General features: G+C 43.1%; 1 protein-coding gene across 1 annotated transcript in view; it reads left to right on the top strand.

Annotated features, from left to right (window-relative positions):
• dlg3 (discs, large homolog 3 (Drosophila)) overlaps positions 1-27,906 on the top strand; it is a 73,624-nt gene extending 45,718 nt beyond the window's left edge. The window contains 21 exon segments of the mRNA XM_054598265.1: positions 653-706; positions 1,306-1,356; positions 2,778-2,902; positions 3,459-3,628; positions 3,925-4,061; positions 5,594-5,738; positions 7,038-7,110; positions 7,112-7,183; positions 13,440-13,596; positions 14,220-14,322; positions 20,652-20,766; positions 22,869-23,045; positions 23,139-23,214; positions 23,826-23,925; positions 25,435-25,476; positions 25,668-25,718; positions 25,826-25,927; positions 26,018-26,190; positions 26,451-26,563; positions 26,656-26,747; positions 27,699-27,906. Of these exon segments, the coding sequence (XP_054454240.1) occupies positions 653-706; positions 1,306-1,356; positions 2,778-2,902; positions 3,459-3,628; positions 3,925-4,061; positions 5,594-5,738; positions 7,038-7,110; positions 7,112-7,183; positions 13,440-13,596; positions 14,220-14,322; positions 20,652-20,766; positions 22,869-23,045; positions 23,139-23,214; positions 23,826-23,925; positions 25,435-25,476; positions 25,668-25,718; positions 25,826-25,927; positions 26,018-26,190; positions 26,451-26,563; positions 26,656-26,747; positions 27,699-27,805 (2,235 nt within the window). The 3' untranslated portion in view covers positions 27,806-27,906.

Below are 27,906 nucleotides of genomic sequence, written 5' to 3'. Positions count from 1 at the left end.
ATTCTATAAACAGTTATTTTAATCAGAGAAAAGCCTTATATTTGAGAAACAGGAACCAGTAAATGTTTTCATGTTTGATAAATGGATTAAACAATAAATTCATTATCAAAACAGTTTTTGAAAATCATTTCAGCATTACACATATAAATTAAACTAAATGACAAAATAAAATAATATAATTCAGACATTCCTTTCATTCCTCTAGTACTCTTACAGTATTACATGAAGTCATGTTAACTGAATGATTAAAGAGCATTTTGTATGTGATTCTACGTGTTGTAATTTCTGTGTGAAGCCAAAGTGAAAAGGATGTGTGGGATAAACGTATTGTTTAAAACGGCTGGAACCACAAGCTGGTTTCTTTTATGAGATGACTGCAGGACGTCCGGCTGTGGCGGTTAATAAGCAGCGGTCTCTCTGCCCCATTCCTCATTCTCAGTCCTCACACCTTCCCAACACCCCCCCACACACACCCCCCACACACACACACACACACACACACACACACACAGCCTCACCCCCAAGGAGATTCACCGACTGTTCCCATGGCATCCGTTCACTTTGCTCCCAAGTGCTAGTGTGTGTACCGCATTACGTCTGTGTGCTGCCAGCCTCACACACTGAGATAATGTGTATCTCTTCATATTCACAGGCCAACCCTCCCCCCATCATCGTCAACGCAGACTCACTAGATGCAGGCCCTTATGTAAGTATCTGTTCTCTCTCTCTCTGTACAGTATATAATTCTCTCATTCACACTCCCTCTGTGCATGAGCGTGTGTGCGTGTGTGTGTGTGTGTGTGTGTGTGTGTGTGTGTGTGTGTGTGTGTGTGTGTGTGTGTGTGTGTGTGTGTGTGTGTGTGTGTGTGTGTGTGTGTGTGTGTGTGTGTGTGTGTGTGTGTGTGTGGATGAAAAGGCCTCCTCCTGCTAGCAACATGCTGTTTGCCATGTGGACCGACATCCATTATCCTTTTGACCCTGCCGGTTTGTTGTGAATGTGCATTCTGCAGTAGCACATTTAGTGTCACATTGCATACGCATTTTAGGAGAGAAAAGCACATTTGATTGCAACAAATCAGAAATATGTGGTAGTATTTTTAGATAGTAAAACAATCCGGTGAATGTATCTGTATATTTGGTCAACAATCCTATTCTCCATGGTTCTCTTAGTCGATGGTGAAGGTTTAAGATCAAACATTTGCATGCATTGCTTTTTTTTTTTCTTTCTATATTTTTAGAAAATGACATAATCACAATCATGCTCAGTGATGTAACTAACCATTATGCTTTTTTTTATTTTGACAGGTAAATGGCAGTGATGGGATGTACAAATATGAAGAGATCATTTTGGAAAGGGTGAGTTTTACCAGTTGCTTGCTACATTTCCTCCCACAATTATCACATTCCTCTTTAATGCATTTTCTGTATGATGGATAGATTTCTCCCCACTAGGTGGTAGTAAGCAGCTCAGTCGTCACTCAGTGAGTTTAAAGAACATGAAAACCAGAGAAAGATCCTAATTACTGTACTTTATGAGAATCATACGTGATACTGCGTTTATGTGAAGTTGTAGCTGATACATCACTGCAGTAAGAATGCCTCGTGTGAATATGAGCACAAAATAACACCAGTGAGGCATATCTTTTTACATAATCCTGATGCACATGTCATCAGCAGACGCCAGAAATGTAAAGTGCTCTCCTGTTCAATTGTTCAGCAGTCACCAGTGCACTTATCAGTGGCGATTCAGCTTGTAGTGGCAGAGCTTTATGTTTCTACTCTCATTATTCAACCCACATATAGATGCACCTCCGATCCCACGATGGATGCACACCATCTCTCTGCCCCTTCCACTCTAAGTGGCATTTTCTGCATGCAGAAAGCTTAAATAAGCTATGCAAAGTCACACATTAAAAGGTCTGTGGGTGTGTAACATTTGGCGGTAAGGCCCAGTGTACTCCTCTCGGCTCCAGAGCAGCATACTGGGAGGCCTCAGCCTCCCTCTGTCCTAATTTGTTGTGACTGTTGCTCATTAATTATAGAAAATAATAAAGTGAAGTCTTTTCTCAGCTGTCTTGTTTGCTGCCTGTCTCTGTGGCCGCGGCTGTCAGATGCAGCAGTGCGCTTCGACCCGCTGGACCCAAATGGGTCCTCTGTCATTTCAGGGACAGGAGTGACGGGAGGTGGTAGTGTCTTTCTCTAGCAGAGGGTGAGAAGCTCTGTATCATCCAATAGAAATGATGCTTCTCAGCTCATCTTTGCTTTAGATCATAAATCAACCTTTCTGTGATCGCAGGGCATTTCTAACACTGATGCATCTCTGTGGGTTGATGGAATAACTGTGACATTTTGAATGAAGTGCCCTCTTCTAATGAAATACAAGGCATTATCATTGGCTATATGCAAGGACACACACACACACACACACACACACACACACACACACACACACACACACACACACACACATGTCCATGAAAATGGACATCAGAAATGACTGTTGAAATCCGGTATGCATCGATCACATGTTCCTCTGAGATACCAATACACTTAAGAGCCACATTGCACTGACCCTGAGCCCACATTGGGTTCATCACTTACAGCTAAGTGTATGTGTATGTGTGTGTGTGTGTGTGTGTGTGTGTGTGTGTGTGTGTGTGTGTGTGTGTGTGTGTGTGTGTGTGTGTGTGTGTGTGTGTGTGTGTGTATGTGTGTGTGTGTGTGTGTATGTTGTTTATGGTACCCCACTGAAAATACCAATCATAACCTGTGTGCAGGGGAACTCTGGCCTGGGCTTCAGCATTGCTGGAGGAATAGACAATCCCCACATTCCTGATGATCCGGGGATCTTCATCACCAAGATTATTCCTGGAGGAGCAGCTGCTATGGATGGACGTCTGGGGTAAGTTACCCACCTAACCATCAATCAATCAATCAAACTTTTGTTAGTTAGTGCAGGCAAAAGAGCAGATAATAAGATGAAGAAACAACAGAAACCACAAAAGCAATTCAACAATTTGAGACCAATGCACGTTACACAATAAAATCCTAATTTAAAAAAAGTAATAAAATAGAACTTATCGTATAATAACAGTAATAGTAGTAAAACAATGTGAAATTTAATCTAGACTAGATGTCAGCCTCCCTCCTCCTCCCGCTCTTTCCCTCTTCTCTTTTCAAGCTCCTCTGCACCTTCTGTCCTCACTCTACTCTAACCTCCCCACTCTCCTCTTTAAAGCTCACCACCACCGTGTCCCGCCAGCCAGGGCTGTGTGGGAGGCAGAGTCTCTACAGTCCTCTGCCCCCAGGCTCTCTGTGTTTCCTCAAAGTTATGATTCACTGCAAAACCAAAGCCTGAAACATGCAAAAGTGATCATATGGAGAGCTTTTTTTTACGTGCATCGGCGAACTGACAGCGTGATGTGTGTGATATATATTAACAACGTTTCCCTCCGCAGGGTGAATGACTGTGTGCTACGTGTGAACGATGTGGACGTGTCTGAGGTGGTTCACAGTCGGGCGGTGGAAGCCCTGAAGGAGGCGGGGCCAGTGGTGCGGCTGCTGGTCCGACGGAGGCAGGCACCACCCGAGACGATTCTGGAAGTCAACCTGCTGAAAGGACCCAAAGGTCGGAGACACTTCCCACTTATCACACACTAACATAGAAATATATTTGCATTGTCACGCAAGCTTCTCGCAATAATGCTGAATGACCACTACACAGTTTTCAGATTGATTAAAGACACATTTGTAGACGTTTTAGGGATAATGGGCATTCAATTTGGAAACAAAGACCACAAGAAGTGAGGTATTCAGTATAGAGGAGGCAGCTCCAGGCATGGAATACATCTAAAAATGTGTTAAATCAGAGGTGACTCTATGTACAGCTATAGACGTATCTTTCTGTGTGTATTACTCAACCAGGGCTTGGATTCAGCATCGCTGGAGGGATCGGAAACCAACATATCCCAGGAGACAACAGCATCTATATCACCAAGATCATAGAAGGAGGAGCTGCCCAAAAAGATGGACGGCTGCAGACTGGAGACCGCCTGCTTGCTGTAAGAGCCTCCTTCTGACTCAGTCACATATTGAGTATTCAAATCAAAGAGAACCTATTTTATGTGCTCATGTTGTTCAAACTCCTACTGTTTCAGCTGGGCATGTATGTGCTTTACGTAGATGACTGAATGGTTATGGGACATAAGTACACTACATTATCTCTCCCTATCCGTCATATTAAGCTAAACGAGACAGACAACACACATAACAGTTCACGACTTTGAGTGTGATCGATAATCTACCATTTAGGCCATGCAGTGGGACAATAAAAAGACCCATCAGCTGGTCATAATAGTGAGAAATATTACATTTGTTCAAGGCTGCATCACTGAGCTCTCATTAATACAAAATGCATTTACAAACACGTTGCTTTACTGATGATTTTACACTATTATAATACAAATACAAAACTAGTCAAACCTTTTTAAACACTTTATATTTAGCATTTTTTTGTTAGCTTTTTAAAAATCTAATTCCTACAGCTGCATAAGATCATTTTTGCAAACTGCTATGGTAAATAGAAGTAAATAAACAATTGAAATAAACACTCAAATGAATAATCCCATTTGGAATTTATTAGAAAATACTAACAAAATAGACAAGGCAGTCAAATGTAAGTTCATGACAGAGTGGTCTTGTGTCTTACTTTATCAAAAGGCATCCAGATACTGGAAAGACAACACAGATACGTTTGGCAGTCTGTTGAAAACTGAGTGTGTCATTTGCAAATGTACTGTATACTATCAACTATACTGCTGTCCTGACGCAGGCTGAAAACTCACCTCTTCAAGAAGTACTACCCTGAGCCTTCCTCTTAGCACTTATTGTATTCGTATTAGTTTGTTGCACTTATTGTATTCGTATCAGTTTGTTGCACTTATTGCATTCGTATTAATTTGCTTCTGCACTATACTTTTGCTCTGGTTTATGCTTTTAGATGATTGTTTAAGAAAGGAGATGCACTTATGACTTCTGGTGACTAGTAGTTCTCTTGAATACCTATGTTGAATACACTTATTGTAAGCTGCTTTGGATAAAAGCGTCTGCTAAATGACTGTAATGTAATAATGTAATGTACCCAAGAAGCTTATTAGAGCGATTAAGATCCAGGCAATTTGCAACAATATAAAATCTCAAGCATTTCTCAGTTCACAAAGACTTTACTGCGAGTTATTTACAAAGACAACCTTGCTTAATATAATATATGAGGTGTTCAGAAACTTTTGACTGACAGTATATTTCCACTGAGTTTTTTTTTTCTTAAAAGAGAAACTGCAGAAATTCAGAGCATCTTGAGAACCTCTACCTACTGCATTTGACCTCTGTTAACGCTGAGCAGCACACCAACCTTTTCACTCTGCTGTTGAAATATACTGAAATATCATAATACCTCCAAGCTATGATTCATTATTGTGTTGGCTGGTGTGATTGCTGTTGTGATGCGTGATGTTGTCACAGCGCGGCAAAGACACGAGGTGTTCCAAGTGTTGATTTTTCCTCTTCTCTTTTTCACGACAATCGTCACATTCAGGTGAACAACATCATGCTTCAGGACGTGCGTCATGAGGAGGCAGTGGCTGCGCTGAAGAACACCTCTGATATGGTTTACCTCAAGGTGGCCAAGCCGGGACCGGTGCACCTCAACGACATGTACGCCCCTCCGGACTACTCCAGCAGTACGTATCTACCTCATCTTGTTGCTTCACACGGTGAAAACACTGTTTACACACTCTCCAAGGCACAAAGTACATTTTACATTCATTTATCCATAAGCAGCCAGCTTCAAAACAAGAGAAGGTTATTTTATTCAAACTGTCTGACCTGAGGTTAAGATGATTTATAAGTCAAGGTCCATGTTAGAGCATTTTACTCTGGGAATCATCTGATTATCTTTGTCAAAGATGTTAGTGTTGTATCACTGTTCTCTCCCCAAAACTGCTATGCCCAGACACCCACATAGTGAAAGTAGTGAATGCACACACGCACACACACACACACACACACACACACACACACACACACACACACACACACACACACACATAATCCTACCCACAGCAACAACAAGCGCAGTTCTCTGCCTCCCACTGAGTGTGGATGGTTTCTCACATCCCACCTGCTCATGAGAGCCCACGATCTTGAGCTGCAGCTTCTCAAATTTCCACAGAACAGTGATTTAGTGTTAGAAGGGGCTATTTCAGGGCTTTTTTTGTATGTTCTACATGTTTGCAGTTAGGGTTTGCAGGATTTAAGTGCACCCTTAATGCAGACTTAACCCCGCTCTGACAGCATAACCCCGTGGTCAGATGATCTGGAATGGAAACGCTTGTTTTATCATGCTCCGCTGCCTCAATCATGAATGAAAATTCAGGGGAAAAGATTGTTTTATGCCGGTGATCTGTCTTTTGCGTGCATGCAGAAGTACTTCTCCAACTTTTCAAAAAAATATCCCTAATTTTTCCTCTTAGTTTAAGAAGGGGATTTATAGATTTAAGACATCAGGTCTAGATTATTGAAACATATCTGTTAATACTGTACATTAGTCAGCGCTGGTTGCCTATTGTGTAATGATAAGCACAGACAGAGAACAGAGACAAGACATGATACGTGTATAAAAACCAAATTTCCTTAATTTCATTAGAACTTTGGTTTCATACAACCTGGGTCCTATTTTTGCAGTTTTGCCCACCATTCTTATTGCTACTAATAATCATTGTTCTCGACAAGTTGAAGTGAAGATCTTAAAGCGGGAAAACATTGCTAAAAAGAAGGGTAAGAAACACAAGAAGAAAATGAAGGCAAATTCAGGTGCACTTGTTTTTTTGTTTTTTCTTTACCTCCAAGTAGAGTGGTTTAGAAAATCAGGCTTAACTGTTGCCACATTCACAGTTTGTCTGCGTCTTATGCAGCTCTGCTCTTGTGCCTGTGTTGTAATCATTCTTTCTTTCCCCCTATTGGCCTGGCCCTCCCTCCAGCCTTCCCCACCATGGTGGACAACCACGTAGGCCACAACTACATGGGGGCAATGGAGCCCAAGCCAGTGTACCCCCCCGCCCCAGGTCACCCCGTCCAGGTACTCGCCAGTTCCTCCACACATGCTGGGGGAGGAAGACTTCACAAGGTAAGTTACAGACCGGTTCCTTTTATGACTGACTCTCCTCTCATACATTACATTACATACAGGCTCTGTGAGTGTAAATGTGAATGATTGCTTGTGGAAATCAACTTAAGGTCTTTTTTGTTGTAGTAGTAGTAAGTGAAGACTCATTGCTTGGGAAGTAAATTGTGTGAGATTATATTAATCCGTTTTTGAATCAGTTAATTTTCAGTTTCCATGGATTTCTCTTTGCCTCCATTTTGTTGCGGTTCTAAAGGTGTTGTCATGGTGTGGTTTATTTAACACAACATCTACATAATTGATCTTCTGAAGTGTTTCATGAAGGAATACAATGCTTTGTTTACAATTTCCAGCTCATCAGGGCCCTGGTGGTGCATTCTGTATTACAGCTTGGTAGTGTGTGGTGGCTGTGTGCTGACCAGATACTTTGCAGAGAGGCCTCTTGTCACTTCTTGTACTTGTTATGACTGTGTTTTAACCTTCGACCTCATATCCAAGTACTGGATCAGAAGTAGCATTCATAGAGGCTTGATTGGAGTGCCCCACAAGGCCTTGAGTCATCTTAACCCACAGCTCAGGGGGGAGAAGGCTGTATTCCTTCTGTGTTTGTGCGCGTGACTGCATGCAGGCGTTTATGAGTGTCTGTGTGCCGTGGAGTGAATGTGTTACTGGATGAGTGTTCGTTATGTGGCCCTGTAATGTCCTTGTACAAGCTGTCTACATGACTTGTATGTGCATTTGTCGCATCTCTGTTGGTATATGTGCTTTATTTGTGTCCTGCACTTGTGTCCCGTTCACTGTGATTCCTGTACCCCCACAGCAGGGCTGAACCTATTTACAGTGTCATCCACAAACCTGGGGACATCAAGGTGCCCCAGGCCCTCTACAGAGGCTTCTGTCCTTCCCCTGCTCCCTTGTGCCAAGGCCCACTCCCCTTCTCTGGCAGGTACTAACCTAGTCCATCACGCGTCGCTTAGCTAACCCTCCTCTATGTAGCTTAGCACCTGGATCTGGCATCAGACAGGAGTAGGGCCAAAGAGGGACCACAACCTCACAGGTGGTATGTTTTGCCACACAAGCAGAAGAAAGAGACAGAGAGGAGAACGATTGGCAAATAACTTCTTTTAGCTTTCTGTGTCTCTGTGTTTGCATGTTTGTGTGTTTTCTAACCTCACGTCTTTGCTGCTTTGTGTGTTGTTACGCTGAGTATGTTGCTGCGTTTTTATGTGTGGATGAAACACTCAATTTTTGACTCATATCACACTCACATGAGTTGTTAAAAACTAAATACTGTAAAAGCAAAGTGACTGTAGAGCCGAAACGTTTTATAAGACATTAGCTTATTATTTCTTGCCCTTTGTGTGTTTGTTTGTTTATATACTTTTCATAATTTCAAAGGTCTGCCCCGCAGTTGTTATTTTTCCATCAATTTACGACTAATCTGCTCACATCTATGAATCTAAAAACAATAGGGCCCTGTGTATTGCAGTTTAAAATGGAGTCGTACCTGCTCCTCACAAACACATCTCCACGGGAGAGCAGCCGAAAGGGCTTCACGCTCCCACAAGCTGCTCAATTCCATCTGTCAGGAGGCATCGACGAAACTAAGCCTCTATCTCGGGCCAAGCTACTTTCACTGCTGGTTACTGCTGAGGACAATAATATACATGACATTTATGGCAATGTGTTAAGCATTACCAAATGTGCAAAAGGCCTCCTGTTTGTTGATTTTAGTTTATCTTATTTATTTCATCATATTTATTACATTACATCCACAGTCTTGCCCTTTTAGCTTCACCTCATGGATGAATGCCCTGGTCTTTGTGTGTGTGAACCATTGCTTTTATGTAGTGTGCTTGTGTTGAAAGTAGCTTATATTATGTGACATTTATGCCATTTTTTGCCAATATGTGTTTTCCTGTATGTGTGTGTGGGTGTGTGTGTGTGTGTTTGTGAGAGAGAAAATGACCGATTATGGTGTTGCTGTTTGGTTTTAGCTAAACACAGGTTGATGTGTTTAAAGAACAGTACAGGAGGATAGGGGGGCTGACTGGAGCCACCCAACACAAATATTTGTTGGAATGTTTTGCCTGCTGCTCTATGCATGTAAATATAAACACCCAGCCTTGCTGTTACCATAAATGCAACGGGGGAGTAAGAGCCTGATCTGTACTGGCCAGCGGACCAGTAGCAGCAGACAGTCCTGCAGCTGTCATGATTCATCTGCACACTGGAAAAAACCAGGCCATGCACTCAGGTCTTACCCTTCTCATCACCAATGCTGCCAGCACCAATCACACATACATACTGTACACTGAGACTCATAATGTGCTGACACATAGGAGCACACACGCAGACGCACGCGCCTTAAGTGCAATGCAAAATTGTGACACTGGGCACATACCTGTGGGTATACATCCTGCACACCAGACAGCGGTTTCTGCAATCTGCAAATTAAGATGGCCTACATACTGTGACCATGCGTGCACCTGTTTGTCCCTAGTGGGTTTGTGTGTCATGTCCACTGCATAATCAGAAACGAATGTCTCGGAGGACATCATGGCCGACAACCGACTTGATCCCAATCACAGCCGATGAGCATCCCGCTCCATCACACTGACGGACAGATAGCAGACACCTCCCTCCAGCTCAGGCAGCTTCCCCATTGGCTCTGGCGGAGAGGGGTTATTTTAGATGGATGCTGTAGTAAGCACAGGCTTCCGCAGAAATGGAGCAGGCTGGTTGTGAGGAATGAGTCAGAGCTTGTATCGGCCCTCTGCCCATCTGCACATCCCCCTCAGTGGTGTCATCACAGACACGTCCTCCCCCTCCTCCATCTGATATTACCCCATTCTTCTGGAGAGATGTCAGTAATGTACATCCTTGTCTCTGTCAATGCAATAAGAGATAAAACCTCTGTGTTTTAATATGCATGTTTGGTGTAAACACACTTGTGTGCAGTGGTGACAGTGTGCACAATCACTAAACAAGCAGCTCCCCTCTGCTGGTCCTATCAGGACCGCAGTTGTTAGATATTCACAACAATGCTTCTAGTTAGGCTGCTTTGTTCAGGCGCCGCTTACGTAAATACAGGAGCCTGTGGACTGCAGCAGCAGGTGAGCTATCAGTAACTGTATGTGTCTCATGCACACGCACAAACACAAAACCTTTGACTGGTCAGCACAAACATTCAGTCATCAATAACAAGGAATGCTTTTACCTTTTATGAAGTATTATTTCAAAACCTGCAAAAGCAAAAAGGGGAGTTTTAAATCAAATAAATCAGAGTAGCAGCAGAGTACTCATCTTAGGTGTTAATCATTCATCGCTCCACTTTTATTGTTACTCACAGCGATAAGCAGGAAATATCTATCACCTTAGCAGTGAATCATTTTTTCCCTATGTCAAAGGAGAAGAAAAAAGCAGGCCATGAAGAGGAGCTAGCCACAGAAAATACATGGATGAAATTTAAGCAGTGAAAGAAAGACAAAGACAAAGCATCATTTTAATTTTAGCAGTACAAATTTCTATTCGTAAGCTGATGTGATCCATTGGGGGGGGGAGCGAGAGATAAAGTGCCTCGAGAGGTAGTGCCTTTCTGTGGAAAATTGCGTCCATCTGCAGTGTCCACCATTAATCAGCCAAGCAGAGCCAATTACTGAGTCCAGGGCAGCATGACCCGCTGAACCCCGCAGCCCAGATATCCATTCACAGCTTTAGGATTGAGCTGCGACCGACCCTGAAGCAGACAGGGAAAATATAACGGCGGGAGGGGAGTTGAATTAGAGAAAAGAGTCGCAGGAGAAACGGCTGGGCAGAGAGAAAGGGTTGTTACCGCTCTAACTGTTTACATTCCTGGCATGGATGAAAAGACAAGGGGGGGGGGGGGGCAGGTCTTGTGATAGGGAGGGAGGACTTGATCCCTGCATTGCAAACTGTAGGTATTCGCTCCCATTTTTCCATGAGAATGTCCAGGCGATTCACATCCTATGGACAAACTGTGTATGAAGAAAAACACACATGCACACTGCACCGAACGTAAGATTATAGAACGTTGCCGGCCTTACATGTTCAAATATTCAACAGTAGTCTGCACATTATTTTTCCCGTGAGCCTCCGCGTCCAGCCAGGTCACAAAATGTGGGGTCGTCAAAATCAAAAGCCCTGAAAGACAGTTCATAAGTTCCTCAGTTTGTTTACACTGACAAATTATCAAGGAGCTTCTGGGAATCTGTCTGCCTTTTCTCTAGGGGACCAGGGCTGACAGACAGGAATGCTGGTGTGCTGTATTTAGGGGGGCAGAAACAAGGGGGACAGCACGGTGTAAAAGGGGATCAAACTTGGATAACCAGTTTGACTCATCCGCCAAGTCCTGATGCTCTTGATGTAATGCAGTCCTGGTTATTCCAGATATGAGTGAGGGGGGATTTTCTCCCTCTTCTCTTAGAATTGAACAAATATGATTCTCGTGGGAGCGTATGGGTTAAATGTTCAGTCTAGCCTTGCTGTTGGTGATGAGGAGAGGGGGTTAGTGACAGGCCAAAGAGGAGCTGCTGAGATAGGGAACACCAGGCTCCGAACACAGGAGCTTCTAAACTTGTAGCCACTCGCTCTCAGTGGAAGGGCCCAGACAGGAAGGAGGGGTCGAGGAGTAAAGGTTGATGTGCCATAGCCACCATGTTCACAGTCAACATCTCATCTTCCATGTCGATGGTGAAGAACCTGCCCGAACGCACTGTTAGGAAATGCTCTTTCCGAAGCAAGCACCATTCCCGGAACCTAAGGTAACCATGAAGATCTGTGAGCCTCGTCGAGATTGGGATGAAAAGCCTAAAATGGAGAGCGAGGTTATTTTAAGCTTGACTTGTTTGAAGGCAAGTCAGCATATTTCAAGGCACATGCCACATGTATTTCTTTTAGTTTAGCTTTTCATCTCTTATACAAAAAAAGATCTAAAAGGCTTTAGGAAAAAAAGCAAGAATGTTTTATGCTTTGTCAGTTCAATCAGATTGAATCCATCCCTGATTCTGCCTTGTAGAAACACTACTCGTTATGAATCCAGCAGACTCAGACTCACTATGTTGCTTTTAATCTTATCTAGTGGTCTTAAAAAATATCATCTGTATCCAAGTTCAGTCAATCAAATGAATACACTTAAACAGTCTGGTTAAACTTCCTGAAGTCTTCCTGTTGGCACCGATTTACTACTGAGGACTTTCCGATGCTTTTAATTTATTTTAGTGGAGTAATCAACGCTTTTAGTTTTTCCAATCAGTCATGGGTATGATCCTGAAAGTCTGGAATGCTGCCTCGGCTGCCATTGATGGGAAAATGATCTTAATAGCAAGTTAGAGCGCAGCCATTAGGGATTGAGTAGGAATTGTTCCTGTACACTGCAGGCTGAGTACTGCAAGAGAAGACCACTAATGGGAACCATGCTGTGTTTTTTCTGTTAAAGAGTGGAAACTGTGTGTGTCTCTGTGGGTGCGTATGCTTTGTACGTGCGTGCATGTAAGTTTATGTGTGCGTTTGAATATAAAGTTTGTGTGCATGTGTTTGTGTAAGGCCAACGCTGGGCTTCCTAGAGTGTGTGTGTGTGCGTGTGTTTGCACTCGTGTGAAGTGTGTTCTCAGAGGGCTTTTGCTGGACCATTGCAGCGGTTTGGCCTCTCTCGCATCTTAAAACTGAGGCCGTCTGGATAGCCTGCCCGAGGATGAGTCATAGTGGCTAAAGCTAAAGCAGAGCGGGTCTGTTGAGCAGGAGGTGGCTCGTTGTGTCTGCGCACATTAATGAGTGGGTGTTTAAATGTGTACACGTGTGAGCGTTTCCATGAGATTACCATGCAAAGCAGAAAGTTCTAGCAGATAATATGCATTTGGATCCAATCGTGTTGCTGCTTGTTTTATTGCATTCATTGTATGTAATGCAAAACGGTTTGCAGTGTTATCAATGTAATCCACAATATCTATATTAGCATTGTGATCACTACATGATTCCTGTAGATTCATCATTTAAATGTTCTATTAAAAGCACACACTTTTAAATATATACAGAGTGTATCTACAAAGAGATCTGCAGGCCTACGGCTTGCAGCACTCGACATTTTGGCATCACACACAATAGAAGATGGCTGTTGTTTGTAACAGCCTCTCTTGATGCTGTTCCTATTTTAGTTTTGGTCATATCTCTCTTCTCTCGCCATCTCTTCTTTGCTCTCTGTCCTGCCCTTCACCCTGACGCTGTCGCTCTTTTTTGGCAGGGAGCCGAGGAAGGTGTTGCTGCACAAGGGCTCCACAGGCCTGGGCTTCAACATCGTTGGCGGCGAGGATGGAGAAGGCATCTTTGTCAGCTTCATCCTGGCAGGAGGGCCGGCTGACCTGAGCGGCGAGCTGAGGCGGGGCGACCGGATTCTCTCGGTCAGTATCTCAAACTCAAGCTTTACGTTTACCCAAACCAACAACTGTAACAAGTTTAAGGCAGTTCAGCCAACTCTCATTGTCAGAATACTGATGGTAGAATTAAGGTAGCCTAGTGTTTAGAAAGCCAGCAAACATCTGCCATGCTGGAATGTCCTTGAGCATAACATTAAATCCATAATAAGTCAGAGGGAGCTGAGCTGTGATCCGCCAGACAAGACAATTCTGTCAATCAATAAAGTATTCAATGTTTTACATATTTATATCCCTTAACTTGTATCTAATACCTCTTAACCTTTTCAGAACCCAGTGTTGCTCTAAATATGTGTTTTTATTTTAATGCTGCTTGTACTGTATTTTGAAAATATAATACAAAATGTTTTTCAAAATAAGTGGTATTGTCTTTCAGTAAAAGTCCTATCTTGTAGAGAGAGATAAGATCCCTGTAGAGATCTTATCTCTACAGGCTGGACTTAAAGCATCCAGCTTGAGGATAAGCTCTGCTCCATCCAGCTAGACTTGTTTCCTCTTCAGAACTACACAATTAGACAAGCGGCACACCTTTAGGATCTACACCTGGTTTTCTTGCTTAAAAATGTTGGTGTCTGTGTGGTTTTGTGCAGGTGAATGGAGTGAACCTGAGGAATGCCACACATGAGCAGGCGGCCGCAGCACTGAAGAGAGCTGGACAGACTGTCACCATCATAGCTCAGTACAGGCCTGAAGGTGAGGCCATACTGTCTCATATCACACATTCACACTGCATGGTATTGTGCCATAAAGGGTATTGAAAGCAGTTTTGATTGACTGTATTAGTAAGAGTTATCATCAAACAACCAAAAGTATTCTTGAGCCAGATTAGCCTGTTAGCTACAGATTTTTTTGTCATTTGGCCCAAAATGACCCCCATGTATTGCTATCTGTGCTACGTCACCTACAAGTTCCAGCATGTACTTATATGCTTAAATAATACTTAATTTATTTTTGTTTGTGGTCATTTGATTTCACACAATTTTATTTGAATGTGAGCTGAATAGAAAATAACATAATACAGCTCATATAACTAGATTTTGATACAGGATCCATTTTAAGACATGGTCACAAAATTACCAATTAATCAAATTACCAAAACCAACTGACCTACAGTGACCCTGGGATTTGAAGAGCCTTGCAGGCTCTGAAGTTGCCCATTTTGTCTGTTTGGTAATCCAATGTTGTTCTTGCAGCGTATTAAAGAGACTGTATGCTGATTTTATCAAAATCAGAGAGAAATTAGGAAGCTTTCTTTGGTCTGAGAAAATCACCCAGATGATGTCATCAGGGTTATCGCTTGGGCTTGGAGACTATACTTGTATGACAGAACACCTGCATTGCAAACTTTAAAGGAAGTGATATTTTCTTTTCCAGCATTAAATGCATCAATATCACTCTTATGCATAAATGTCTGCATACACACTTCATCATTTTGTAAGAAGAGGCGCCAGTAGGAAGATTGTTTTAGTCTTTGGGCAGAGCCAGGCTAGCTGTTTCCCTTTGTTTCCAGTCATTGTGCTAAGCTAAGCTAATCAGCTGCTGCAGGTAGCTGGACTGGTAACACTCCTCTCTTGGTACTCTCTCTTGTCTTACTCTTACTGTGTAAACTACCTGTATTCCTTTAAAAGCAAGACCGTCGCTATGCATTGTGGGAAACGTAGGATCCAGTGCTTAGTTTATTGGCTCATACCAGGAAAAAAAACAAAAAAACTCAGGATATCTTTGCCTCTGCTGCTTTTAATTAAGCCATTAAAAAAAAAAAAATCACAAGGAATACCATTTAAATGTTGCAATAAATAAATACATGTTGGCGGTGGGTGCCTGAGCAGCGCTCCTGCGAGGCTCTCCCTGGAGGAAGTATTCAGGTTCAGGGGCGGCGCTTGTGTCGGCGGAGGTTAGCGGGTTGAAGCGTCGAGCCAAGGCGGGCAAACGAGCCGCTGTTGTCCTTCCTGTTCAAACCTCCGAGCCGCGCTGCTCGTGGTCACAAACCCCCCACGACCCCCACCAGCACCAAATGGAAAGAGGGGACATTTAAAGCTGCGACGACGCCAGAAGGAGAGTTTTGGTTGCAAAACGGAGAAGAGACAACAACAAAAAAACTTCCGACTGTTATCTGTCTACCAGCTTTTGAGCGGATGGGGGATGGGCTCGACTACAACAGCAGCCGAGCAGAAGCCGCATGAAACTCCCGAGTGACCGGGCGAAATAATAGCCAGGGTTTCATGTGACTGAGGAGGAGACGTCGCAGGAGAGCAGTGACACTCAGGAAGCAGGAACAAAGCGTAGGAGAGGTAACAGGTTACTTTGTAGAGGGTAATGTCAGTGTGTTGAGCTTCCTGGCTGCAGCTTTAGTAACATTACAGCATAAAACACGAGTTTACCTTCCTCTCAGAGACACTAGAGTCGGGTTTCAAAGAAATGAAAGTGAGTTGTGTGAGATGCATGTGACAGCCTCACCCCTACTGTACTCTATGCAGCCTCTTCTATGGTAAACATTGTCATTGCATTGTTTTTATGACTTCATTTCGTGCTTGAGGCCAGTTTAAGTATCTTTAATGTTGTGATATGCTGCATGATTTATGCATCTACTTTGAACAGTTTCTAGGTGGGGACACAGAGGTGTGTTCAGGTGTTCAAACAGGTGTTTGTCAGCTTAGTGGTGACAGTGACTCCACCTGTGACTTCAGCTCTTCACAATCAAGTTCTGTTTGCTACACTGGACTTTGGAGTGGTTGACTACATAGTCCATTTTCATGATGACTAAAGCAGATTGTATATGTTGGTGAGCCTGTGAGCTTATTTCGCTAAAGGGCACCACTCTTTCTTTGTAATCGTTCATTGTGGATTGGCTTTGCGTTTAATAGCTACTTTGGTGGCTTCGTTTTTCCTCTGTTTTTGTAATTTTATGCGTGTGCATGCTACAGTAATGCTGCAACAACAATGGAAAGGATATTGTGAGCTTTAGACCTAGGCTGAGCTCTCAGGTTGGACTATGACAGGAATGTGAAGGGGCATAAGTTGTAGCATGCACTCACTTTACACTCCACTCCCTTTTTAAATAAGACACAAGCCTTAAATGTACAATAACTCTCCAAGGTCATGGAAAGTGAGTTGGAACAGGATCAGTGAATTGGCACTGGGCTACGTTTAGCAAAGACACAGGCTTAGATTAACATTGACAGAATGGCGGTTATAGGTTTTCCTTCTGCTACAGAATACTGATTGTAATGCTGTATTCTTGCCCATGTGAGTTAATGTGGTCTTGCATGCCAGACCAATCAGGCAGCATCTTGAATAACGATGTGGTTAGCTGAAGGGAACCTTTGTTTTCCATACCAAATCATGCTTTCAGCTCTGCGCCCCCTTTGTAACCCAGTGAAGGACACTTATCTGTTTGTGTACAATGCCTAACTGCTCAAAACACACGAGCCGAGTGCTGGCAAATGATTGACTTCCTGCATCTCCGCTGGTGACCTGAGAGATCTGTCGCCAGTAATTCTGCTGGCATCCTAAAGCGGTGTGTGACATGTCGTTCGTTTGAGTTTGGAGCAGGAGGAACCCCCCAGTGAGATGTACAAGGACAGTCAGTCAGGGGGAGGAAGTGGAGGGTGAATGCTGGTTTATGCATGGCAAGCTGCCTGCAGAGTATTCTCGGGGGCCGGGGGCCAGGGCGTCTAAAGATCTCTGATGGAAGGCCAGCACTGAAGACTACAAGAAGCCCCAGCAGAGCACACAGGCTGCAGCAGGAGGCCGCCCTGACTCTCAGTGGCTTACTGGAGCATCACCAAGTCTTTAACTCACATTCAGCTGGAAGGAATGGAAGTGTGGGGTGTATATCCACACACTGCCTTGCCTAACTGTCAAAGAGTGTAATTACACAAAAATCTTTGCATGTAGGAAATGGGAGGAGAGCCGTGGAGGAAATGTTAAACTCAATGGCCCCTCAACAAACTCACACCGGTCTGCATGTAGGAAATATTTAAGCCAGGGTCTACATGTTCCTCTTGCGGTATATTATTGGGGAGGGGGTGTGTGTCTGCACTGGCTCGACTATCCCCGAGAACATAACACACTCTCGCATTACAAGTACATGCCTGCTGTGTTGCATAACTGGATCAAAAGAGAAGTGACCGCCCCCCAAAATAAAAAAGCTGTAAGACTAATGAGGACACGCAGTGGGAGTGAGTGATACAGAATAGTCCCAGTTTCTATTAGCTGTCTTTTCTTCCTGTGGGTCACTCCTAAAAATAAAGGCTAGCTCTTGTGTATTAAGTGCTTTAAGGGACAAAGTTGTAACGTTAACAATTGTGGACTCCCGTTCCACTGCATGTCAGCGCGTTGCTTGAGAGTAGTGATGTTAATGAATAATTGATGTCGGGTTGATCTCTGTAAAGACTCGGATCAGTCAAGAATGTATTGATACAATTGCAAATATGGCTGATTCCTAACTGGGTAGATATTGTTATGTTTTTATAACAATCTGTAACACTTGCTGTTGGTGTCATCAGATAATTTGGCTTATTTCTACTTTAAATAAGCATTTGCTGCTATTACAGCCCTAATCATTGATACAAGAATGGGGTTAAGATTTGAGTGTTCTGCATGTCTGTTAAATACATGCTCTATTCAATACAAGTTGCGCAGAATTATGTTTTACTGTCTCAGTTTTGTTCATCCATTTGTTATGTAACGGCAGGCAGAGTGGGAGCAGCAATTTGGATGGATGGCACTACCTTTTTTTTGTGGTGACTTTTATATTATGACTCAAATAATATACAGGTGTTTATTTCATTTCAGAGTCAAAGACTCAAAGTATTTTTTAACCTTTTATTAATTTTTATTAGATAGATGAATGGAAATACACATTTTAAGTGACTTTTAAAAGCAGTCTGTTAAGGAAATTGCTTAAATTTGCCTCACTTCTTGTGAGTGATCTGAGCACTTAATGCTGCTGTTACAGTTGTGAATTGGATTTGTATTAGGTTTCAGGATAATGTTTTGATCTCCTGTGGCTCTGTTGTGATACTCATTCTCCAGTATCACAGTGCTTTCTGTTAAGTACTGGGAGTATCCTTCCTCTTCTGTGTAACAGGTATTAACTTCCTTTACTGTTTCACATCATTTAAAATTACTGGAAACTGAAAGCACTTCATTTTAAAGGTGCCTGCAGATAAATTTAGAGATTGATTATTGTGTTTCCCTACTGTTGTTACACCAACATTGTGATCTACTGCACGTAGATAATTGTGTTGCAGGATTGCGGGTATGCTGATGTTGTCATTAACAACGAGGCGCGGTAGCAATTTATGGTTTGGCTCATGATTCCCGCCCTAACTCCCAACAGAGGCTTAAAGCTGTTTGTAGTTCAGTGCTCCTCCTGCTCCTCTTGAATGTGTGAGATTAATCATTTGGACATTAAGAATGGGAACAAGCCAAGCATTTAGCTCTTTCCACCTGCACTACTTCTAGTGTTACCTCACCGGCACAGCTCCCAGCCGGCCCTTCAGGTTGGTGTTGTTTTCGAGTTGGCCATTAAGACAGCTCTCTCTACCTAGCTACTCTTTATATTGTCCCTTAAACCCCTCCTCTCCCAGGCTGCCATTCTCTCATGTCTCCCGTGCCTGAGAGCCAAGTGGACTTGTCTGAATGGCTGTTTCCGCGTGTGCTGTCGCTGTGCTATGAGTGCTAGGACGTTGCTCCTGGTTACAGGCAGTCAGGCGGTGTCTGGTTACCTCACCTTGCAGCGTCACCCTGTATTGTATTGTTAACCCTTTGAGAAGAGACCGGGGTGGAGAGCTGGCGCTAGGCCCGCGGCAGGATGTGTGTTTGCCTTTGAATGCTTTAGGTTTCGGCAGGTGGTCGGAGTTCAGCGACCTAGAGATTGTTTTTGCACCTGTTCAGAATTTTTATCCCCGGGAGCTTGGACTAACTTCTGTTAAACCAGCATTTTAGGGATGGGCGTTTATTTTTCAAGGCTACTTGAAGGCTTGTTCGACAGAATCTGGACTTTGATCTCTGGTTGTTCACGTTACAGGAAGTGTTGCCAGCTATGGATGATTAAGCTGTAAGGTAGGAGTCGACTCCTGAGGGCACGGCAGTAAAAGAGATATGTGGAATAGATTTGAACTGTATTCTCTCTCACCGGTTCTTTATATGGGCTAATTGTGATCAAGACATAGATATGTTGTTTCATTTGAGATTAGGGTTCGTTGTTAGGTGCCATTAACTTGATTCTATGTTTTTTGTATACTTCCTGGGCAGAGCTGTACAACATGAAACATAAACACTTATTAATTGTAACGGCGATTACTTCTCTTTCATCAGCAGTGTAAATCATGTTTTAACATTAAGATATGTGACAATGTTGGTTGCTCACACGGCTGCTTTTATGTGTTTCCAACTCCTCCTTTTGTGTGATCACATGAGCGACCTAGTCCACTTGTTTTTCTAGCTGCATCTGCCGGTCTGTTTATCTAACTGTGTGCCGTGTGGTGCGGTTGCCTACCTTGTTCCAGCAGCCTGGGCACAGAGCTCGCCCTGCACAGCAGGCTAATGAGAGCATTCTTAATGAGGAGGTCCAGGTGGATTCATACATCATCCCTGTGCTCCAGAGCAGCAACTGGATTTACACACCTATGACAAATGGTCATGCATTTGAAATTGGTGGAGGCCTACGCTTTTTTTAACCACACTAAAGAGCCCATGTTGAACTTAATTAATCTGTGTAATTAATTACCTGACATGAGACATTACTGGATGTGTAAGGCAGATCTGTGATAAACCATCTGTTCCTGGGGTCATTAATCAGCCTAAGGATTCGCTGAACCTTTCCTCCGTTCACTCCAGCTCTCTGCAGCGCCAACTGAGACACAGAGATTGCAAACAGTTTTCCAGTGAAACAAGAAAGCAGGGCCCAACACTCGTTTGGCCTCTTTATTAGACATCTTCAATGCCACCTTCACCTTGGGTTTATCAACTTTATTTTTGACACAGTGTGTTTTGTTTGATTCCCTCCAATGCAGAGTATAGCCGCTTCGAGTCCAAGATCCACGACCTGAGGGAGCAGATGATGAACAGCAGCATGAGCTCAGGATCAGGCTCCCTGCGCACTAGTGAGAAACGCTCCCTCTATGTCAGGTAAAGCTGCAGCACACACACACACACACACACACACACACACACACACACACACACACACACACACACACACACACACACACACACACACACACACGGTCGTGCCTGCACTCGCGACATATTTTCTAAGATCTGTAGTCAAAATAGCCACTCTTGCATAATGAACTTCTCCCTGCCTGTGGGGGAGAAGAAAGCCTGAAAGCACATGTTGTCAACATGCAGCCCCACTGTCAGTTCAGCAGCATGACGTATCATTACAAAACACATGATCCTTCACACTGAGCTTTTTGTAGGGTAACAAATAATTCAGGCCATCGGGTTGATACAATTCAGCACCATCATAAAGCGATGGACAGGCAACCCCTGTTGTTGTTTTGATGCCACATATGACATTGACTCTGCTTTGCGTAATGCAGAGTGACCCGTGTTATGACACGTTGGGCCGGTTGCCAATCTGGATGGAGGCTTATTTAGGAATTAAAACAGGTGACATCGCCCTGCTCACACAAAAGCAGCGAGTCACAGAGGGCTTACAGGGGTCAAGGTGAAAGGACTGTGTGATGTAACTCCACAGTCCTAGTACTTCACCATATTTTCTGCCGAAGCACTAATACGCTTCACTTGACCTAAGCCTAATGGCTACATTACTAGATTGATTTAGGCTAGGTTCAACAGCCGTGGACCTTACTGGGATATATCAAAAGTATAAAGGTGTTATCTCATTGGACCCCCACTATAGAGAGGAGTGTTAACAATCTGACTCATGCCTCTCCTATAGGCAGCCTCCTATGAGGCATGTAGAGCCTAGCCTGCTCCTGTGCGGGTGACTAAGCCCACAGTTATGTTGGAAAAGCTGTCTAGCTAGCCGGCTGATGCAGGAGCCGCCATGTCCTCCCAGCCCAGCCTCAGGAATGTGGAGGCGTTAAACCTCTAAGGTGTTCTCAAAAAAAAACCGAAACAAAAGAAAACAGTGTCACATGAGCTTACACTCTCTCTGAAACGCTCTGTAAGTGTGATAAGGTGCTGTAAAATGGTTGAGGTTGGTAATCAGAGTTAAAGTTCACTTGTTAGGCCTATGAGAATAATTACGTTATCAACTTATTGTTCAGTATATCGACGTGGCCTCTACCACTTTTGCTGACTTCGAATTTGTCAGTTGTGTTTACAGGTTTGTTTACATATGAATGTCACCAATATTTTAGCCAACATGATGCTAGCATGAACAGCAGGGTTTTTCCTAAAATTTATAAGACTTAGCAATGCACAGAAATGCAGCAATTTTGTAAACGGAAAGCAAATTTCCCCGCTGCGGGACTAATAAAGGATTATCTTATCTTAAGAGCGCATTTGGATAATTGTTTAGGTTGTGTGGTTTATTTTATTTTATTTAAACATTTGACAAAATGTGAATATACTTAAGAATTAAAAGTGAATTGCTCTTGGAAAGGGTAGACTTGCATTATCATGCTATTGATTCAGTGCCATAAAATGGACTTAAACTAATAACAATACTATTGTTTATAGTAATTGTTTCCTATGGTGACAGGTCTTACATAAGTTTCCCTGTCAAGTGCAGCAGAAGTTAAGATTCCACTCGATTGCATCATGAATGTTTCAGTTCTTGGAAATACTTTACGTTGCCCTAACCTTGATACTGGAATGTGGTTTATGGCCTGTAGATGTACTCTAAGCTTCTGGGTAAAGTAAACTAAAATACCTTTTAGAAAGGACTCTGGGTTTACCTGTCTGACAAGATAGTGACGCACTCAGGCAAACAATAAACACTGAATGATTGTGGTGAAAAGTATGTGGCAACAGCACTTAGAAATGTCAACTTGTGTGTTCAGTTTGTGTGACCTTGCTTTCCATGATGTGTTTTTATTGTAACATACACAATAGGACTTTGGTTTTATATTGTCACCTATTGTTAATAAGTCAAGTCACAGCCCAAATGCAAGCTATGCGAAATATTAAAAAAAAAAGTAAACAAAGCTGCCATTTTGTGCCACGTGTGTAGTAAATTGATCTTGGTGAATCTGGAATCTCTTCACACAAATTCCAGATAAAAGGAAGGAGAGTAACCGCAGCCTTTGTTTTTGCAGAGCTTTGTTTGACTATGATCGAACGAGGGACAGCTGCCTGCCCAGCCAAGGCCTGAGCTTCTCTTATGGGGATATCCTCCATGTCATCAATGCTTCTGATGACGAGTGGTGGCAGGCGAGACTGGTCACACCACATGGAGAGAGCGAGCAGATCGGGGTCATTCCCAGCAAGAAAAGGTACAATCACTCTGCTAATGCAGACAGAACTAATGTGACTACTACCATTCATGCCCACTCTAACCTTATTTCCCCCCTTTTTTCCCACCCCAGAGTGGAGAAGAAAGAGCGGGCCAGGTTAAAAACAGTCAAGTTCCACGCCAGGACAGGCATGATTGAGTCCAACAGGGTAAGTGTAGAGGGCCAGCTGCTCGCTGCCCTGGTGCCAGAGAGGCTGTCTTCAGAGCTGCTGCTGGGCTCCCAGGGAGATGGCCTACTTCCCCCTGAGTGTGGGAAAGAGACCAGCACCTGCTCACTGAAGCGGGCACAAAAAAAAAGCGCTCGTATTACTGTATAGATTACACAGAGAGCTCCGTGGAGATGAGAGGTCCCCGTAACCTCCACAGCTCATGCACTCAGTGATATTAAGAAATGTGCTCCTAGAAAAAATGTCTGCACGTTTGTCAGAGGCTGATCCGTCAGATGTAATTTGCAGAAGTATAAATCAGCTGTAATGTTGTCTGTCTCATCTAAAATGCGAGCAGATTCAATTTAATGAAATTGGTACATGTTTTAAGTTGGTAAACAGAAGCCTGTTTCCTTCACATTGATGTGCCATTCATTTTCACCCATTACCTGCTTCTCATTTTCATTAATTGATGTGTATCGTTTGTTTACATTTCATTTGTATTTTTTGCATGGGTGTCGAGTACCCTCATTGAAACCCATTCTGTTTTTGTTTTCACCCTCTCGTTGCCCCCCCCCCCCCCTCCTCCTTCTCACCCACACATCGACAAGCAGCCAGTCAAAGTAAAGCGCAAAAAAAGCTTCAACCTCTCACGCAAGTTCCCGTTTTACAAGAGCAAGGAGAATATTGTGCAGGAGTTGGTGGAGTCTGAACGTGAGTACCAGCTGTGTGATCGAGGGGGTGGTTTTTTTTTTTTTTTTTTTTTTTTTTTCTTTTTTTTCCTTCATCCTATCCCCTTCATGCTTCAGTTCTGTCTCTCAACTCTCATCTCTCCGCTCACCTCCAGGGATGGTTTGTGTGACGGCACCACTCTCATCCCTTTTTTCTCACTGTCCCAGAGAGATGCCTCACATGCAGAGCCAGCATCAGGCTGGAGGTGTGGGCTTCTCTCTGGTGTGTCTGTGCATCTGTCAATGGGCTCCAGAGGAGTGTGTGCTGCCAGCTATATGTGTGTTTGTGCACGCGTGAGGGCTTGGCTGCATTAACACACAGGCCTTCTAACACTGTGATGCTACTCCTCGTATAAGTCCTGATCAATTCTCCAGTCAGTCACTGACCCACAACAAGAATCTCATTAACTGGACTGCAGCTTTAACACTTAACAGGTCAAAATCCCATTTTAATGGGATTGGGGAGTGTAATTGAAAGAGCGTAGCTTACTATGAACAAAGTGGGGCTCAGGCTTAATGAGCACAGCACAACGCCATGTGTCAGTGGGCCTGGCGAGCACGACACAGCACTCCTCTCCCTCTCTGCCCGCAACTCTCACTAACCTCTTCTTCTTCCTGTCTGCTCTCTTCTCTTGGTTTCTGCTCTCACCTGTCGGGACATCTAGGACTTCCCAGGGTTAAGCGATGACTTTTATGGATCAAAGAGTTTGAGTAAGTGTGTGGTTGTACTGTGTCAAGCAACTGTCCCCCAAGCTCAGAGAAAAAAAATGCTTTGTCACTGCAGACCCAGCTGGGAATGCTAAACCACACACATTTAGTTTAGAGTGACACACACACACACACACACACACACACACACACACACACACACACACAGACCTACGTGCCTGCTTACACACAACACGCACAAAAGCCTACTCAGATTCACACTACATATGAAATATGCATTCCCAAGGGAGGCTGAGTGAGCGTTACACTTATTCTGAATGTCTCATGGGGTCTTTACGATAAATGTTTAGCAGAGTTTTGTCAGATAAGGTCACACAGAGCTGGAATATATATCTGTCACCAGAGCAGAGTGTTGCTACGCCTGGTTGGAAACACTTTTTTTCCCTCCAGTTCCCCTGAGTCAGCCAGCTCCTGCCTCCACCCTGTGGACGGCACAACGCCTGTATGTTTTCTTTGTCTTTTCCCTGATATGAGATCCGCTGCCACAGGCACAGATCTAGCAATAGGAAACATTGGCCAGGGATTTCGGGTCATTTGGGATATTGTCACAGGAAACACTTAATTTCCTATTGCTTGCCCCTAAAACCCACTTCCCTAATATTGTGAGAGCATGGCTGCCGCCCCGTACAAGACTTCTCCTTTCTTTATCCTCTTTTTTTAATGGCCTAGATGTTGAGAAACAGGGCTCTTTTTTTTTTTTTTTTTTTCCTAAGGCTGGTTTTTTTTTTTAAATGATCTGTAACTCGCTCTTGTGCTTTTGCAGAATGCCTGACATCCAACACAAGTGACAGTGAAAGCAGTTCGAGTGAGTCACCTTAATTTCTCATGGTTTGTTTTACACTGCCCACATAGATGATTGAATAACATGGTAGATGTTCTTACATTTACCTGTGAAATGACATCTGTAAATTGATATTCCTCTTGGTGTTTAATCAGACATTACACCTATTTTTGTGCTTCTTGAAGCTTTCTGATGACTGTGTGTTTTTATTACAGAGGGACAGGAGGACACGATTCTTTCCTACGAGCCAGTCATTCGACAGGAAAGTGAGTGATTCACTTCTACAAAATAAAAATAAAACTAACAGCATAAGTCAAACTTTACATTGTAAGTTTCTAAATGCATTCCCACCCCACATTTATCTCCAATGCAGTCCACTACACAAGGCCTGTGATCATACTGGGCCCAATGAAAGACAGAGTAAACGATGACCTCATCTCCGAGTTTCCCCACAAGTTTGGCTCCTGCGTACCCCGTGAGTTTACAACAAAACAAACGCAACCAAACAATACAACTACACACAACAGCAGTGATGACAATAGATTTGTTTCATTCCCTTCTGCAGATACGACCCGTCCGAGGCGAGAGAACGAGATGGACGGCCAGGACTACCACTTTGTGGGCTCGCGAGAGCAAATGGAGAAAGACATTCAGGATAATAAATTCATTGAGGCTGGCCAGTTCAATGAAAACCTCTATGGGACGAGCATCTTGTCTGTCAGAACTGTGGCTGAGAGGGTAAGCAATGGGGTTTGTGTTTCTCAGTATTCAGTCACTGGTTTGGGTTTGGTGTATTTAAGATATAACCGGAGGCATGTTGGGTTTCCTGCAAAATCTGAAAGCAGATATTTCTAATTAATGGTCTACCAAATTATTAGTTTGAAGCATTCCAAGAACCAAAATCAACCCTTCATGAATATGTGGCTTACTTGTATACAAAAATCCAAAAGTGTCTGGTATTATGTAACAAAACATCTCTACCAATCTAAACCTAACAGCAGGGGAAGCACTGCATTCTGGATGTGTCGGGGAACGCCATAAAACGACTGCAGCAAGCACAACTTTATCCGATTGCCATCTTTATTAAACCAAAATCCATTGAAGCCCTAATGTAAGTTTGAGATTTTCTTACATACTGTGGTTGAGATACGAGTGAATGTTAGTGTGTCTGCGATACTAATCACAGCTGCTCGTCTTTTTCAGGGAAATGAATAAGAGGCAGACGTACGAGCAGGCCAATAAAGTCTTTGACAAGGCAGTTAAGCTGGAGCAAGACTTTGGAGAGTTTTTCACAGGTTGGTCTCATTGCCTCTTTTGCTTTGTGTCAACGATAAATATCAGGAGCAAATGATTGTTTGTAATTATATTTAATCTGTCAATAATAATCTCAATTTCTTGGTTAAAGAAAGACAATTGAATAAAACCCCAAAGATATTCAGTTTACTGCTCTCTGTCTGATCACACAAGACGTACAGTAAAACCTCCTCACAGAGAAGCTGAGAGTACATATTTAAAACGATTTAAAACAAATGACTAATTTACTGTCAATTAAATACACTAATTAATCGACTTATCTTTTAAACTCTAATGGAATTGTTTTTTCATTTGCAAATCAATTATTTACTTGATGAAATGTTACAAGAAGAGAACAGTGAAGTGAAGTGAACGTTGTCGGTACCTGATACAAATAGGCTCGGTAGTGATTAGTATGATACTATTTGTAGAGTTAGATTCCAGTGGTGGCTGCGTTATTGAGAAACGATAGATGTAATCATCCAAAATTCACACGTTAATGTAACGAAATGTTCTTAAATTAATATTTGTTTCCATTTAGCCTTTTAAAACTGTGGTAAAAACAGTGCTCTCTAGCCTGCCTGCCCACATAAAGGAAGGCCCGCCGGCACTGACAAGTTATATCTTTTAAAGAATGATTGTATTTAAAAAAAGACTAACTAAATCTGATGAATCACGTCATAGAAATTGAAGATTTTTATTGAAGCCTCTTAAAAAAAAGCTTTGACTGTAAATAAGAAAATAGACACTCGATGCAGCCCTATTTATAATGCATAAAACACAGAGTGGAATTGCAAATATTTAGCATTTTTTGCTTTTACTGTAATGATGAATTGATTATCAAAATTGTTGCATATTAATGCTCTATTGACTTATTTATAAGTCGACCTATTGTTTCAACTCCAGTTCTGATGCAACCAACATGTATGTCTTCTTTGTGTTTGTGTCTCCAGCTATTGTACAGGGTGACTCACTAGAGGAGATCTACAACAAAATCAAGCTAATCATCGAGGAGCAGTCCGGTCCCTACATCTGGATCCCCTCCTCAGAGAAGCTCTGAGCTCCCTGCCGTCCCCTCTGCATCAGTGCAGAGCTCCCCTCCTGCCTCCCAGAGACCCCTCCCAAGCCCAAATAGCCCTGCCCCCCCCCCCCCCCCTCCCC

Source organism: Anoplopoma fimbria, chromosome 4 (assembly GCF_027596085.1).
Source record: "Anoplopoma fimbria isolate UVic2021 breed Golden Eagle Sablefish chromosome 4, Afim_UVic_2022, whole genome shotgun sequence".
Taxonomy (NCBI): domain Eukaryota; kingdom Metazoa; phylum Chordata; class Actinopteri; order Perciformes; family Anoplopomatidae; genus Anoplopoma; species Anoplopoma fimbria.
Note: the sequence above shows the minus strand (reverse complement) of the source record. Positions and strands in the feature narration are given on the sequence as shown.